The 16,888-nt window shown below is 43.4% G+C and overlaps 2 protein-coding genes across 3 annotated transcripts in view; one reads left to right on the top strand and one right to left on the bottom strand.

The window, feature by feature from the left end:
- Positions 1-2,473, top strand: part of slc5a10 (solute carrier family 5 member 10) — a 146,271-nt gene extending 143,798 nt beyond the window's left edge. For both annotated transcript variants that reach the window (XM_068056510.1, XM_068056509.1), the window contains one exon: positions 1,429-2,473. In XM_068056510.1, the coding sequence (XP_067912611.1) occupies positions 1,429-1,622 (194 nt within the window). In that variant the 3' untranslated portion in view covers positions 1,623-2,473. The remainder of the gene's footprint in view (positions 1-1,428) is intronic.
- A 2,556-nt stretch (positions 2,474-5,029) lies between these two features.
- Positions 5,030-16,888, bottom strand: part of LOC137383500 (GRB2-related adapter protein-like) — a 43,354-nt gene continuing 31,495 nt past the window's right edge. Inside the window, exons 4-5 of the mRNA XM_068056507.1 lie at positions 6,936-7,104; positions 5,030-5,755 (exon numbers count right to left, since the gene is read on the bottom strand). Of these exons, the coding sequence (XP_067912608.1) occupies positions 5,570-5,755; positions 6,936-7,104 (355 nt within the window). The 3' untranslated portion in view covers positions 5,030-5,569. The remainder of the gene's footprint in view (positions 5,756-6,935; positions 7,105-16,888) is intronic.

The following is a 16,888-nucleotide window of genomic DNA, read 5'->3' as shown; positions in this document are numbered from 1 at the left end:
AGTTGTATCTTATACAATTGCACTGTAATAAGCATGTTTAACAGTTACATCCACTTTTACCCTACTGTATTGAGATATTCATGAGCTTACCATCCATGCACAGGAGATCCTCCAAGACTCTTCACACAACTCCCTTTACCAGCAATTGTTCTTTTGTTCACTGCCTTACTTGAATCCAACTATTAAAAGCCTCATGTGAAATATACTTGCTTGTTTCACGTACCTGCTGTGACCCCTAATGCGTTGCTCGATGACAGCTGGGTGAGATAATGTCTCATGGAAACTAGAGGGCATTCTCACTATATCTTCATGGAGAAAGCAGATCAGAAGCTTCGGCAGAAAACATCCAGATGCAGTGGGACATCCCCCACCCACCCTCTGATCTTTGACACCATATGAAGAGGAAGCTCTGGAGATTGTAGACAGGCAAGATAAAGAGGAAGTAAGAGATTGGGTAGGAGGGCAGGTGTGAGCTGCAGCTTGGTCATAATGTGTATCTTCTCTCCCTTCTTATACTACTGCACCATACATAATCTGTCATTGAAATATATAATAAAACCCTTCATGTCATACTGGACTACTTTGAGTGAGTTGCCTGCTCTAGTACCAGTATATTGAACAATTATCGGCATTGATTTTGTGTGGATTTATGATCACTCTGCATTGGCTTGGCCAAACTTATTTCATATCGGATGAACATGGTGGGAACTGTGTTCCTCAGGACCGCAGGATGTCCCAAAGCTCTTTGCACCCAAAGAATTATCTTTGAAATGTTGTCACTGTTGTAACTAGGAAACGCGGCAGCCACTTTGCACACCGCAAGATTCCACAAACAGCAGTGAGAAAGTGACCAGTTCATCAGTTTCAGTGATGTTGATTAAGGGATAAATATTGGCCAGGACACCAGGGAGAACATGCGAGCGTGTGAATTAGAAGCAGTAGTAGGCCACTTGGCCCCTCGTGCCTGCGTCATCACTCAACAAGATCATGGGTGATCTGATTATAACCTCAACTCCACATTCCCGCCTACCCCCAATAACCTTTCACTCCCTTGCTTATCAAGAATCTATCTATCTCTGCCTTAAAAATATTCAAAGACTCTGCTTCCACCACCTTTTCAGGAAGAGAGTTCCAAAGTCTCATGACCCTCTGAGAGAAAAAATTTCTCCTCTTTTCTGTCTTAAATGGGTGACCGCTTTTTTTAAACAGTGACCCCCTAGTTCTAGATTCTCCCCTGCTCTTCAAAATATTACGATGGCACCTCGGTAAGATAGGAAGAGCCAAAAGTTAGATCCTGTTTCGAAACAATATCAGATTTTATGAAGTCCTTCAATGTCATTGCTTAATTACTACTTTTTTAATCTCTCCTCGCTGTAATCTTTGTCTTTCCCACGTTATTTACTAATTATCATTTTATTTGTGCATTAGGTGTGGAGGATATGATACAACAGAAATGGTCGTGGATTAACCTGTTCTGCAGCATTAATACAAGCAGAGACAACATGCTTGTACAATGCAACCTCACTGATATCTATGAGAACCCATTCTGGTCCCGAGTGTGTTGTATAAATGCAATCATTCTCATGTGTGTGAACATTTTCTTGTATGCATACTTCGCTTGAGGAAGGAAATTACTATACATCTGAAAGAAGCTTGAATGATAGATTTTGTGGTATGCGATGTATATGTTCAATGGAATATGCAGAACAATTGATTTCACCTTGGTCCCCTCTCCAGAGGATAATACCCACAGTTTCTTTATTCCCTATCTCTGTAACCTCCTACAAACCTCCAAGATATCAGCACTCTCCAATTTTGGCCACTTACCCATCTCTGATTTTCATCGCTCCACCATTGGCCTTGGCCCTAATATCTGGAATTCCCTCCCTGACCCTCTCCGCTTTTCCATCTCTTCCTTCTTCCCCCCCTCCCCCCTCCTTTAAGACATTCCTTAAAACCTACCTCTTTGACCAAGCTTTTGATCACCTGTCCTGATATCTCCTTATGTGGATCGGTGTCAAGTTTTGTTTGATAATACTTCTTGATGTGTTTTAGTACGTTAAAGAAGCTATATAAATGCAAGTTGTTGTTGCACAGCTTTGAGTTCCTGAATTGCTGAATTTCCACAGACTGGTAATTGATAGGTTTCCTTGTAAGTGTTTACCAATTAAAACTGTCAGAGTGTGAAATACAGATGGAAAATGTTGGAAATACACAGCAGGTCAGTCAGCATCGGTAAAGAGAAAAGACAGGGTTCTGACACTTCAAGTGTGTGCCCTATTGTTCTTATTTCATATTTCTGGTGTTTGGAATTTTGATCTTACTGTTGCAATGTGGTGTTGGGTGACTTATGTGTAGTTATTAAAATTAGCTTTTGCTCAAGAAATCCAGGACTGTGAGTGTGTTAATGTCAGCATTAAGTGACCACTTGTTTAGCTGACTATTAAATCCAATAAAACCTTTCACTATTGAACATTGATTGTAAAGCATCCTTTTTTCATCAACCATTTTGCAGGGTGAATAGAGAATATTAATACAGCGGCCTACAGCTGTAAAACAGACACCAAAATGTCTGATATAGCACATTCTGCAGGACCTACACTTGAAACAGGTGTGGGCTGTTTGCATATGCAAGAAATGAGGCCTAACGTGTTTGAGGTCCCTTCCCAAAAATTGGGATGCCAAAATAAAATGAGGCCTACCCATGGCCTAATCAGCAGAACAGGGACCATTGGCAGCCACCATCAAAACGTTAAAAAATACTTAACTGAAAATATTCTCCCGGCAGAGCCATAGACCATTGCTGGCTCACATTCAACCCTCTCCCGATCACTTCCCTCCTTCTTGGTCGCTCCTCTCCTTCCTGATCATATCCCCCCCACTTCCAATCAACTCCCCACAACCCCCACTCCCCCCAATCTCTCAATTACCTTGTCACACCTGATCACTTCCCCCCTTTCCCAATTAGTCATTCCCTCCCAATCACTGCCCCCCCCCCCTCACCCCAGCCTCTCTCGATCACTTCTTCTCCCCAGTGGTTGGACATATTCCAGGAGATTTCATCAAGTGATCCCCTTTCTCCTCCTGCTCAACCCCACACTCCCTCCATTGATTGTCCAACAAGTCTATTGCCATGACACCCTGCCTTCCCAGCCAATTGCAAAGCAAACAGACTCTTTATTACCTAATTGGATGATACATGACAGTCTGTCAAACATTGTTTTTTCCCATCTCCAATATTTGTATAACTAACTAAACCAAAACGTTCAAAGAAAATGATAAACACACAACTTTTTAAAACGCCCCTGTGAATTTTTATTTAGAGATACAGCACTGAAACAGGCCCTTCGGCCCACCAAGTCTGTGACGACCATCAACCACCCATTTGTACTAATCCTACTACCACATCCCCTTCATTAGGGGCAATTTACAATGGCCAATTTACCTATCAACCTGCAAGTCTTTGGCTGTGGGAGGAAACCGGAGCACCCGGCGAAAACCCACGCCGGGAGAACTTACAAACTCCACAGAGGCAGTACCCAGAATTGAACCTGGGTCGCTGGAGCTGTGAGGCTGTGGTGCTAACCACTGCGCCACTGTGCTGCCCATGTTTCCATGTTTCCATGCGACAGTGTCCTGTAGATTTATCTTCAATTCCTGGAGACCCCAAGCCAATGCTTTAGAGTTGGCAAACCAACATCCCAATCATCCAGTTCCCTCTACGGCCGGGAGGCCAGATCGGAGGCGGGGGTGGCACACAGTATTACGGTAGGTGATGGGGGCAGTGGGGGGAGGAAGGCCCATCACCTCCCCATCACCCAAAGATCTTCCCAGGGGCGCGATAGGCCGACAACAGCCTTCCTGCTCAGAGGCCAATTGGGGCCCTTAGGTGGCCTATTAACAGCCAATTAAAAGCCTCTTTCCGTTGCCACTGAGGTCTTAACAGTGGCAGGGGGCCTACACCGTGCAGAAAGGATGCGTTGCAAAACGAGGTACCCTCCCTGCAGGCTTGGTGGGGGTCCCTCCTCCATGGTCAATTTGTGACCCACAGAGGACCCCCACCAGGAGCAACTTTATCCCCCGGGACCCCCCTCCCCTGGACTGAAGATCACCTCTCCACTTCCCTGGGCTGGGGTCTTCCGGACTAGCCCCAGTGACCCCGCCTCACCCACCTCTGTTCTGGGGTTCCAGCGCTGGGCCCGGGTCCAAGGCCTCTGCAGGACAGGCAGTGGCTACTGTTCCCAGTGGCACTGCCAATACTGCTGAGCTGACGGCCCTCTGATTGGCCAGCAGCTTTTGAAGGTGGGATCTCCATCCCTTTAAAGTCTTTAAAGGGACGGGGATTCTACCTCCTAAAACTTTGAATTAAAAAGACTGCAGGATCATTCCGGGGTGCATGAAAAGGCAGAGACGGGGATCCCCCCCACCTCCAGCACAAAATCCAGCCCGGACATGTGTTCACAGCTCACAAGTGTCATTAAATTAGGGTTGAGGCCCAATATCCAGTCTGCGTCGGGCCTACCCAATCCAGTACAGGGATCATCCCCAAGAGAACCAATTTCTCAGCCACTGAGTTTTGTGATTGCTACTTGGCTTAGGGTTATGGGTGTTTGTTGGCTGAAAAGAAAAGGTGAAAAAAATAAGTCTATTTTTCGTGAAGGGACTGGATATCTCCAGTTTGAAATTGAAGTGAATGGATAATTGCACCTATCACTCAAAAGTGGCATCTTCTGCTTTCAGCACAAGATAATTGATATTTTTGAGTTAAAAAATGCATGGGATTTATCTTATTCTGTCAGTTCTAAAGCTGCTTCTGGTTGCTCTGGTTTCCCTGTATCAATCAAAGCTAAAATTTATGGCAATTCCAGCAGACTGGCTGCTTTCTCAGGGACTCTGCCTTGGTGTGTGCTGCAACAGTTTAACAAGGCACAGAAGCAACTCTTACCAGTCTAATCCTTTCTAGAGAGTGGCTTTAAGAGACGGGACATGTTGAATCAACATCCCAAACAAACATGAGAAAAGGCAAACATTTGGGATACTGTACATTTTATTTGTTTCATTCAAGACGCGCTCTTGTTTAGTACGAACAAAACTAGAATTTATTTTTTAAAATTGTCCCTTTGTGACAACAGACCTCTAATTCTACATACAAACTAGGAGAAATGCTGTCAGTAATATCAAACATGCATTGCAAAGTTGACAACCACTGAGGGTTTATATTTTCTTGGACCACTAGCTAATTTCTCAGGAATTATTTTAGATTTGGTATTAAAATGAGGTTGCAATGATCCAAGTGCAAAGCAAATAAAGTCACGCACAAAGTTTCACAAGAATAGTCAGCAAAAGAAACACATGGTTCAACTATTTTCAGTTTTGTGCTTACGTCAAGAAAGAAAGAATGTGCATTTCCCTTTCACGAACTCAGGACATCCCAGGCGCTTTATAGCCAATGGAGTACGTTTGAAGTGGAGTCGCCGTTGCAAGAATCAGGTTTGACGTTAAGACAGAAGAGGCAAGTATGAAAGGCCTGGTCCTTCAACCCACGTTCGGGCTCAGTTGCTGCCGAGAATTACTGCACCATCGGTTGGACATAGTTCCGTGGGAAAAAGCCAATACGACCTCTGCATCTTCCTTTCCACCAGTTTGGGTCCACGCTCTCCATAACTTCAATGATGTCACCCCGGTAAAAGATCAGCTCCGTAGAATCTTGGGGAGAAAAGTCGAAGCACGCCTGGACATGTTCAGGCCTCTGTAACTGAAGCATAAGAGTGATCATTTTAAAACACCCTGAGATTAAATGTGCAAGGTCCAGTCATTTAAATAATTCAACAATGGGAGTTGTTAAGGACGACCCACTGTAATTGTCAATTGGATACTGGATTGCAGAGGTTAGAAGTAAAGAAAAATTAGTGCCAAAGATTCGGGAGAGATGAGAATTTTTTTTACGCAGCAAGTTGTTATGATCTAGAAATCTGCCTGAAAGGGCGGGGGAAGCAGATTCGAAAGTAACTTATAAAAGAGACTTGGATATACCTTTGAAAAGGAAAATTTACAAGGCTATGGGGAAAGAATGGGGCATTGGGGCTAATTGGATAGCTCTTTCAAAGACTCAACACAGGCGCAATGGATCAAAAGCCTCCTCTGTGTTGTATGATTCTACACCAGATAATGCCTCTATCCATTAGGCTATTGTAGGAGCGAGTCTATTGTGCCATACAATGGGGTGGAAGGAAATCATGTAGTGGAAAACCAGAGCCAAATACATTGCTAAATATATAAAGTAAGAGCAAAGTATATTGCACATGAGAATATAACAATTGTAGCACATAGAAATGAAAAATAAACACTTATAAGACTTAGTTTACTGACTTAAATAGAATCTCAACAAAGACTTTGAAAAATGTATGCTTTAATTTGTTATCTGGAATAGTGGAATTTATTGGAAAAGTTGTTTAAGGAAAGACCGGACAACTCGAGCCTGATGAAGTCTGATTGACAGCTTGGGGGAGAAACTGACATACCCTGGTTCACTTCCTGCCCAGAATTTTTGCTGGCCTCTCTCTCTCTCTCTCTCTCTAGGCAGAGGCTGTACTGGAGATACTTGCACACACTAGTGGTAAATCAGTTTATCAGGAACTGGTATTTCGTGCTGCTGGCAAACATCAAGATTGCAGTATATAGAAGGGAAATCAAGGTCAATGCAGGATTTACTGATTGGGCAATGCCAAGGTTTGGCTTTAAAGGTCTAAAGATTGTATGGGACAAGCAAATATATAAGTAAACTGTTCCATAATGTTGAGATCCTAGGATAGAACCTGTAATAATACATATAGAATTAAATATATAAATTTGTTTTTAGGACATATATAGACACCCCTCCCCACCATCAACGCCCCTGCCGCCCAATTCCCATGCAACATCTACAATTAACATACCTCTTCGTCAGGTTTTGTATCTCTCAGCAAAATCTGTTGCTTCTTTGCAATTGTTGTGGTCCTGTAGAAGTCCACCAGCTCATTCAGGGAGTGAAACTTCTCTTCCCACAAGTAATATTTGCCTTCTTTATCACGAAGAACCTTAAAGTGCTGCACGTGTTTTCCGTAGCTGTGGAAAAATGTCCAGCTCTGTGAGGAGGGCAGGTTTCACATTCACAATCAGTGCTCCAGTTATTGATAGAGATATAAACAGCACCCTGAGAATCAGTGGTTCTAATACTAACAGATCAATTGCCTTACACATATATATGATAATCATCCGTCAGCTACTTTAACACCTGTGTTATTTTAAATGGGTATCCTAAACTACACCACGTCCCATTCAGCCATCACCCCAATGCTCGCTGAACTACATTGGCTCCCAGTCCCCAAGTGCCTTGATTTTAAAATTCTAATCCTAGTGTTCAAATCCATCCACAGCCTCGTCCCTCTCCATCTCTGTAACCTCCTTCAAACCTCTGAGAACTCTGCGTTTCTCCATTTCTTGCCTCCTGTGCAACCCTTTTGTCCCATCACTGGTGACCTAGCCCTAAACTCCAGAATTCTTTCCTTAAACCTCTCTGCCTCCCTCTCTCTCTCCTCCTTTAAGATAATCATTAAAACCTACCTCTTTGACGAAGCTTTTGGCTACCCGTCCTGCTGTCTCCTTATTTGGCTCAGTGTCTAATTTTCTTTTGCCTGATTACACTCATGTGAAATGCCTTGGGACATTTTATTATGGTAAAGGCTCTGTATAAATGCAAGTTGTTGTTGTTGCTAACACCCCCACCAAAGTCATAGACTAAGGGCTATCGCACAAACATTTATCTGCTGATATCACCAACAGAATTTTCTTTCAACCTCAATACCTTCACAGAGGTAATAATGAGAACATTCTTGTGGCTTCAGAGAGATACACTATGACCAGGTTCGACAATGGTTTTATCGCAGAGTATTCCTGTTGAAAATAAATCATTTATTTTTCATTTTCTTTCAGCGAAGCGTATCAAGAACCAAAGTTGCTAGTCTTGCTGAAAGAAAATTCAGATAAACAGAAAGGCAAGTTACTTGGACTGCAGCCTCCAGTAGCATGCAAAGTGCCAGCCATGGTGGCTCTTTTGCAACATACTACAACTGGAATATTTTAACACAAGTGCCTCTGTGTTCTGTTAAATATATTTCTTGAGGATTCATTTTTGAAAGATTGAAGAAATGTTAAACTTTGGGGTTTTCAAAGGGGGTCATGTAAAGGCCACTTGACTTTGAAAAACAGTCCTTGGAAATGTTTTTTAAAAGGGGCACTGAGAGGTCTTGTGAGGAAAACAAGTCTTTCCAGGAAACCACTTGACTTCCAGCTCAATAAACAACAGAGAACTTTGGACACCTGGAGAAGTTGTTTACAAAGAAATGACAGGCCAAGATTGATGGAGGTCAAAAGGTTGACCTCCTGTTGTCGGTTTCACTTTTGAATTGTCTTGAGTTGGGGTTGAACTGTATAAAAAAGGAGTGAACTTTCAAGGAGAGAAGAGAGTTCCTAAGGAAGGAGGAAAGGCCACAACCCAGCTCAGCTTTCCAGCAGCTCTCTAAAAAACCCTTTGTTTGAAGAAAAGCCTGCTAAATTAATTCTCAACCCTGACTAAAAAGAACTGTTCTAAAAGATCCCAGTTACCCATCTACATGTACTCAGAGACCAGGCTGTATGCCAGTTTTGGAACACAACATATCTCATCTGCTTTATTTAAATTCATTCATGGGATGTGGGCGACGCTGGCTAGGCCAGTATTTATTGCCCATCCCTAATTGCCCTTGAGAAGGTGGTGGTGAGCTGCCTTCTTGAACCGCTGCAGTCCACTTGGGGTAGGTATACCCACAGTGCTGTTAGGAAGGGAGTTCCAGGATTTTGACCCAGCGACAGTGAAGGAACGGCGATATAGTTCCAAGTCAGGATGGTGTGTGACTTGGAGGGGAACTTGCAGGTGGTGGTTTTCCCATGCATTTGCTGCCCTTGTCCTTCTAGTTGGTAGAGGTCGCGGGTTTGGAAGGTGCTGTTTAAGGAGCCTTGGCGCATTGCTTCAGTGCATCTTGTAGATGGTACACACTGTTGCTACTGTGCATCGGTGGTGGAGGGAGTGAATGTTTGTAGATGGGGTGCCAATCAAGCGGACTGCTTTGTCCTGGATGGTGTCGAGCTTCTTGAGTGTTGTTTCTTCAAGAATGAGCAAGTATTCAGCCCAAGTGTTTTTTTTGCCTGTAATAGAGCTCTAAAAACAAAAATCCCTTTATTTTTTCTAGTTAACCGGTATATGTGTGTGTGTGAGTGTGAGGGGCTCAGGTAAAAAGGGAACTTTAATATTTCAATCAGTGTGTGTATGCTTTACTTCATGACTGGTTAAGACTTGTTTTATAATAAACTGATAATTTTGTTGTTTATTAAAGAAACCTGGTTGGTGTGTTTTATTCTGGGATAAAAATAGTGCCTGATTGACTGTATGGTACGTGGGGGAAAAGATTTGAATATATGTTGTGACCTGTGGAGAAGTGGAACTAGAATAAACAGTGCACTCCTCCCACCTCGGTCGTAACAATAGTTTTACATACTGTGGGTGCACAGTTGTGAAATGTTGGTGCTCAACATTCAATTCCAAAAACAAAACTTTTGCAAAGACTTAACCAGCAATGAAAACAGGGTCAAATTGTAACCAGATTGGTCCACAGGCCCTGAACCAGAGTCAATCAGGTATAACTGGAGGCAGCAGAATGTAAAAACCATTAAATACACGATGAGCTTTGTTGCCAGGACAATATACAAGTTCCACACCAATTACAGTGCTCTGTTTGCTCCTGAGGTTTGATCAATAGAAGCTGCTAGCATGACAGGACACTCCAAGCATAGAGAAGTTAACATTATTATACTACCATTTCGTTAAAAAAAAAGAAGTAACTTTGAAATGAAAAAGAGAAAGACATTCTGAGTCATCAGATAAAGGGATTCAAGGTTGTGTAAGTTGGTTTATTTGAAGGAAGTGATATTGTTGGTGATAGCTTGAGAATGAGAGCTTCAGCAAAGGATATTTCCTCCCTCGGGTCAAGTCATGTTGGAAGCAGCAGCAAGCTTTGAGTTACATACGTACATATATAGGAATTAGGAGCAGGAGTAGGCCACTCGGCCCTTCGAGCCTGCCCCGCCATTCAATAAGTTCATGGCTGAACTGATTACTCCACATTTTCACCCACCCCCGATAATCTTGCACCCTCTTGTTTAGCAAGAATCTATCTACCTCTGCCATATAAATATTCAACGACACTGCTTCCACCACCTTTTGAGGAAGAGAATTCCATGTTCAAATACTGGCAGCAACTCTTCAATACCAAACAGATGGGTAGCATTCATGATCATACTGATAGATTTCATTGCTTAACACAGGGCGACTTGGTATTAGATTGTGTGCCCAAATTCGCAGTAGAAATCTGACCAAAGGCCTTTTTGACAACTTAACATTTAAGCAATTCCATGCTTCGCAATTGTTTAAAATATTTGCACTTCTGTTATTTTAATTCTTTCCTTTTGAATGTTCTGAGCTTGTGAAAGCTGCTATGTAAGTTCTATTTCTTATCTTCTTGACTGAAGAATGGGAACAAATTTGATGGGTTAAGGGGACCTTTTCTCACTCTCTATGTAGACATTTATGGCATGGGAAAAGAGCTAATTTACACCAGGTTGGCATAGAGCATTTCAGCAAGGCTTTTGATAAGATCCCACATGGCAGACTGGTCACAAAAGTAAAAGCCCATGTGATCTAAGGCAAAGTAGCAAGTTGGATCCAAAGAGTAGTGTTGGATGGGTGTTTTTGTAGCTTTAAAGCTGTTTCCAGTGGGGTTCCACAGGGCTTGGTCTCAGGTCCCTTGCTTTTTGTGGTTCAAACATGGACAAAAGAGCTGAACTCAAGAGGTGAGGTGAGAGTGACTGCCTTTGACATCAAGGCAGCATTTGACCGAGTATGGCATCAAGGAGCCCTAGCAAAACTGAGGTCAATGGGAATCAGGGGGAAAACCCTCCGCTGGCTGGAGTCATACCTAGCGTAAAGGAAGATGGTTGTAGTTGTTGGAAGTCAATCATCTGAGCTCCAGGACATTGCTGCAGGAGTACCTCAGGGTAGTGTCCTAGGCCCAACCATCTTCAGCTGCTTCATCAATGACCTTCCTTCAATTATAAGGTCAGAAGTCGGGATGTTTGCTGATGATTGCACAATGTTCAGCACCATTCACGACTCCTCAGATACTGAAGCAGTCTGTGTAGAAATGCAGCAAGACCTGGACAATATCCAGGCTTGGGTTGATAAGTGGCAAGTAACATTCGCGCCACACAAGTGCCAGGCAATGACCATCTCCAACAAGAGAGAATCAAACCATCTCCCCTTGACATTCAACGGCATTACCATCGCTGAATCCCCCACTATCAACATCCTAGGGGCTACCATTGACCGAAAACTGAACTGGAGTTGCCATATAAATACCGTGGCTACAAGAGCAGGTCAGAGGCTAGGAATCCTGCGGTGAGTAACTCACCTCCTGACTCCCCAAAGCCAGTCCACAATCTACAAGGCATAAGTCAGGAGTGTGATGGAATACTCTCCACTTGCCTGGATGGGTGCAGCTCCAACAACACTCAAGAAGCTCGACACCATCCAGGACAAAGCAGCTCACTTGATTGGCACCCCATCTAAAAACATTCACTCCCTCCACCACCGACGCACAGTGGCAGCAGTGTGTACCATCTACAAGATGCACTGCAGCAATGCACCAAGGCTCCTTCGATAGCACCTTCCAAACCCGCGACTTCTACTAACTAGAAGGACAAGGGCAGCAAATACATGGGAACACAAGTTCCCCTCCAAGTCACACACCATCCTGACGTGGAACTATATCGCCGTTCCTTCACTGTCGCTGGGTCAAAATCCTGGAACTCCCTTCCTAACAGCACTGTGGGTGTACCTACCCCACATGGACTGCAGTGGTTCAAGAAGGCAGCTCACCACCACCTTCTCAAGGGCAATTAGGGATGGGCAATAAATGCTGGCCTGGCTAGCGATGCCCACATCCCGTGAATTAATAAAAAATTAAAAAATATCAATGATGTGGACTTGAATGTAGAGGGTATGAGTAAGAAGTTGCAAGCAATACAAAAATTGGCCGTGTCATTGATAATGAAGATGAAAGCTGTAGACTGCAGGAAGATATCAATGGACTAGTCAGGTGGGTGGAACAGTGGCAAATCGAGTTAAATCCGGAGAGGTGTCTGGTAATGTATTTGGGGAAGGCGAACAAGGCAAGGGAATACACAATAAATGGTAGGATACTGAGAGGTGTAGAGGAACAGAGGAACCTTGGAGTGTATGTCCACAGATCCCTGAAGGTGGCTGGACAGGTAGATAAGGTGGGCAAGAAGGCATATGGAAACTTTCCTTTATTAGCCAAAGCATTGAATATAAGAGCTGGGAGGTTATGCTGGAACTGTATAAAACATGAAACAAAAACGAGAAATGCTGGAATCACTCAGCAGGTCTGGCAGCATCTGTGGAAAGAGAAGCAGAGTTAACGTTTCGGGTCAGTGACCCTTCTTCGGAACTGACAAATATTAGAAAAGTCACAGATTATAAACAAGTGAGGTGGGGGTGGGGCAAGAGATAACAAAGGAGAAGGTGCAGATTGGACCAGGCCACATAGCTGACCAAAAGGTCACGGAGCAAAGGCAAACTATATGTTAATGGTGTGTTGAAAGACAAAGCATTAGTACAGATTAGGTGTGAATACACTGAATATTGAACAGCAGCAAGTGCAAACCTTTCATGCCTAGTCATTAAACATTGCCACAATGTCAAGAGGAGAATTGGACAGGCTCCAACCACATCATGCAATCTCCCCGCCCGCCCAATTTTTTTGCTCTCTATGATTTATGCAGCTGACACTTTACACTCATGTGGTAAAGACAAAAATGCATCCTTGTAATCTTTTCACATGTTAGGCCTAAATTTAAGGCTCCCTTTGAGTTGACAGCTTTTTGGAAGCTTTTGGTCACTTTTTACTAGTTTCTGCATTGGCCTGTTTGTCACAAGGTTTTTGTCTACATTTTCACCATGTTACAAGGATGTTCAGAAGTCGATCCCTTCATTGCAGACAAGAGGATAGGATTTGAGTTGTTGCCCTCATGATTGCAAGACAGATTTCAGAATCTTTGCTCCACGCCAAATCCAATTGAGACCTCAGCGATAAGAAGGCATTCTAGCATACTGTATTTGGCAACAGGTGGGAATGTTTTTAAAAAAGTCTTCCAGACGGCATCGACTGTGCAATTTAATTTTTTTTTTAAACTTCACTTTCCTAGGTTTTCAGCTTGTATAAAAATTTGAATAAATTCATAGCTAACAGACTAATTAAAATTGCAGCACCTGTGTGTGTTTATGAACAGGTCTTCGTCCCGCCTACTGACTGCAGTGCTGTCTCTTAAACTACAGCTCAAACTGGTGGTGTCCTCAGCCAATCTACGCTCTTTATATAGAATTTCATAGAAGTTACAGCACCTTCGGCCTATGCCACACAAACCTCCTTCCACCCTACTTCACCTTAGCCTGTCAACATATTCCCTCCTCATTCAAATATCATTGTGCAGGTGAGGTTAATGGCACTCCTCCGCAGTTGCCTGCAGACTTTGGGGAGTGATTCAAACAACATCATGCAATATTAATGCTCAGATATGAGTGTTTGTCAGTCGGCATGGTGAGGTCTCAGGCCTTGGGTTCAATAGCTGAAGGAGGAGTGAAGCTGCCTGTGACACCCTTCACATGAGCCTCCTCCCACCCTCCTTATCTAACCCTAGCAGCATATCCTTCTGTTCCTTTCTCCCTCATGCATTTATCTAGCTTCCCCTTAAATTAATCTATGCTACTCCCCTCAATTGGTACCATTCCAGTGGTATCGTGTTCCACGTTTTCACCACTCTCTGGGTAAAGAAGTTTCTCCTGAATTTTTTATTGGATTTATTAGCGACTATTTTACTGAGTCTTGAGACCTGAGAAAGTCCCAATGCCCTTAATAGGCAATAAACTTTGGTAGTGTAGTCACTGTTGTAATGTAGGAAACCTAACAGCCAACTTGCACACAGCAAGCACAATCAAACAATAATGTAAAAATGATCAGATAATCAATGCTTTGTTTGTGATATTGGTTGAGAGATGAATATTGACCAGGACACTGGGGAGAACATCTTCAAAATAATGCCATGGAATCTTTTACATCCACCTGAAAGACGCTATATAGATGTAGGTCTTTCATTTACCAAGAAAAGTCAATTTTAATCTATTTGGGTTTCTGTTGATGAGCCTGTGATTACCTCTCCTATTCTACCCATGGAGCGAGTGAGTCACCACCCAGGATGTGGGTAGCTGTGCTTGAGGAAGACACAGGAACAAGCAATATTGTAGAGGCAGGCAGTAAATGCACCACTTTCACAAACTTTTGATCCAATTATTTTTCACTCGCAAACTTCTCCATTATGAAAACAAAGTCGTGAAGTGTAAGGTACTATGACACTTCCTCACAGATAGGAAATGGGAACAGAAAATGCGGGAAAGACTCAGCAGGTCAGGCAGCATCTGTAGAAATAGAAACAGAGATAATGTTTCAGATTGATGACCTTCCTTCAGAACTGAAAAAAGTTAGAGAAGCAATTGAAAGGTCATTGACCTGAAACATTGAGGCTGGATTTTCCCATGGGCTTTGGGACCCTGATGTCAGGACCAAATGGAGGTCCCAAGCCTGCACGTGACAGGAGCGAGACCGGTGGAGCAATCTTCCTGGAGTCGGATTCCTAATTAGCCGCTGCCACGCTTGCCGTCCTATTAAGGATGGCAGGCGGGCTCTCAATGCTGCTTGCCCAATCAGAGGGCTGGCAGCTCTAGAGTCTTGGGAACCCCACTGGGAGAGGTGGGCGCTGCTGAGGCAGGCCGGGGAACTCAAGGGTGCTTCAACATGGGAGGCCCCCTTGGAGGCGAAAATTTAAATGAAAATTTCAGAGGGGCCAAGCCAGTAGTTCCCTCGGAGAGGAGGGGAAACCCCTCCGGCAGAAGTATTTGGGCCGCAGCTACAGTTTTTCCTGCTGGTGGCCCCCCTCTTTGGGACATGCAGCCTGTGGCCCTGATGGACCCCAGCCTACCTGCATGGAGCTGGCGGCTTCTGCAAGGTACTTCACAGGAGTGTAATCAGACAAAATTAGCCACAGGGCCACATAAAGTGATAATAGGACACATGACCAAAAGCTTAGTCAAACAGGTAGGTATAAGGAACATCATAAAGGAGAGGTGGAGAGCTTTAGGAAGGGAATTCCAGAGCTTGGCACCTAAGCATCTGAAGGCACGGCCATCTACGATGGAGTGTTTAAATTCATGGATGCTCAAGAGGCCAGAATTAGAGGAGTGCAGCTATCTCAAAGGGTTGTGAGACTGGAGACTATTACAAAGATAGGGAGGACCGAGGACATGGAGGGATTTGAAAACAAGGAAGAGAATTTTGAAACTGAAGCATTGCTGAACTGCCAACCAATGTAGGTTAGCAAGCAAATGCATGTCTGGTGAATGGGACTTGCAGCGAGTTCGGATATGAGCAGCAGGGTTTTGGATGAGCTCAAGTTTGTGTCTGGTGGAAGGCAGGAGGAGCATTGGAATAATCAGATCTAGAGGTAACAAAGGCATGAAGGGTAGGAAACAAGTATTCATTCATTAGAGGAGTTAAGCAGAATAGCAGCAAGTACTATGTGAAATGCTTGATGCTGGGACCTTGGCTGATTCTAATTAATGTGGATTCAGAAATTCAAGGCAAAGTGTTTTTGTGGGCCACTCCATAATTATTCACTGTTCCTGCTGCAGATTTAGACAGATGAAGTAGTGGTGGGAGTGGTAAAGGTATTATAGATAATTAAAGAGAAATCACAGAATAGGGAACCACAAATTCCCACAGCCTTTGGAAAGGTTATAATTACCTAGCTTAAAAGTGAAACCAATTTAAGGTGCCTTCAGCTGGTCTCTATTTGCAGTTAAGGTAAGTTGTGCACAAACTACTGCAAAGCAGCTATGAAGAGGGAGCAGCTGTGAAGCACCTTGGGATGTTTTACGTCGTTAATTAAAATACAAGTTGTCAATCAGTTTCTTATCCATTCCTAGGACTTACGCTAAATTCCCACAGTTATGAGTTTAAATCAACAGTCTTTGGTTTGGAGCTTTATTCAAATTACTCCATGTTTTAGGGCTTACTGGAATCCACTTACATTGTCAGGTTCTGAAACAGGTTGGTGAGATCGGATCCTCCCCTCCTGAACTCAATTGTCTCTTTTTGGGAAGGCGCTTAAACTATACTTTGCACCTAGTCCTATCTATCCAAATAATAAAACAGATTGTTAGAAATCCGAAATGAAAAAGTAGCCCTATCTACCTTCTCAGATAGATGTAAAAGGTCTCATGGCACTATTCAAAGAAGAGGAGGGGTGTTCTCCTTGGCGATCTAGCCAATGTCGCTCCCTCAAACAATTTCCCGAAAACAACAGATGATCTGGTCAGAATCACATTGTTGTTTGTGGGAGCTTGCTGTGTGCAATTTGGCTGCCACATTTCCTACATTACAACTGTGACTACACTTCAAAAATATGTCATTGGCTCTGAAGCATTTTGCCACATCTGAGGTCATGAAAGGGCTGCACTACTAATTTAAAACAGTTGCACTTCACTCGCATCCAGCACATATTTCTTTGTTCTGGATTGTTTTGCGTCTAACTCTGCAAATTTCTGCTTTGACATTTCACAGTCTCTGCCATTGATCATTTGACTTCCTTATCAGAAAACTATTCTTAACATAAGAACATAAGAACT

This window comes from Heterodontus francisci, chromosome 24 (genome assembly GCF_036365525.1).
Source record: "Heterodontus francisci isolate sHetFra1 chromosome 24, sHetFra1.hap1, whole genome shotgun sequence".
Lineage (NCBI taxonomy): Eukaryota > Metazoa > Chordata > Chondrichthyes > Heterodontiformes > Heterodontidae > Heterodontus > Heterodontus francisci.
The sequence above is the reverse complement of the archived record's forward strand: the minus strand, read 5'-3'. Positions and strand labels throughout refer to the sequence as shown.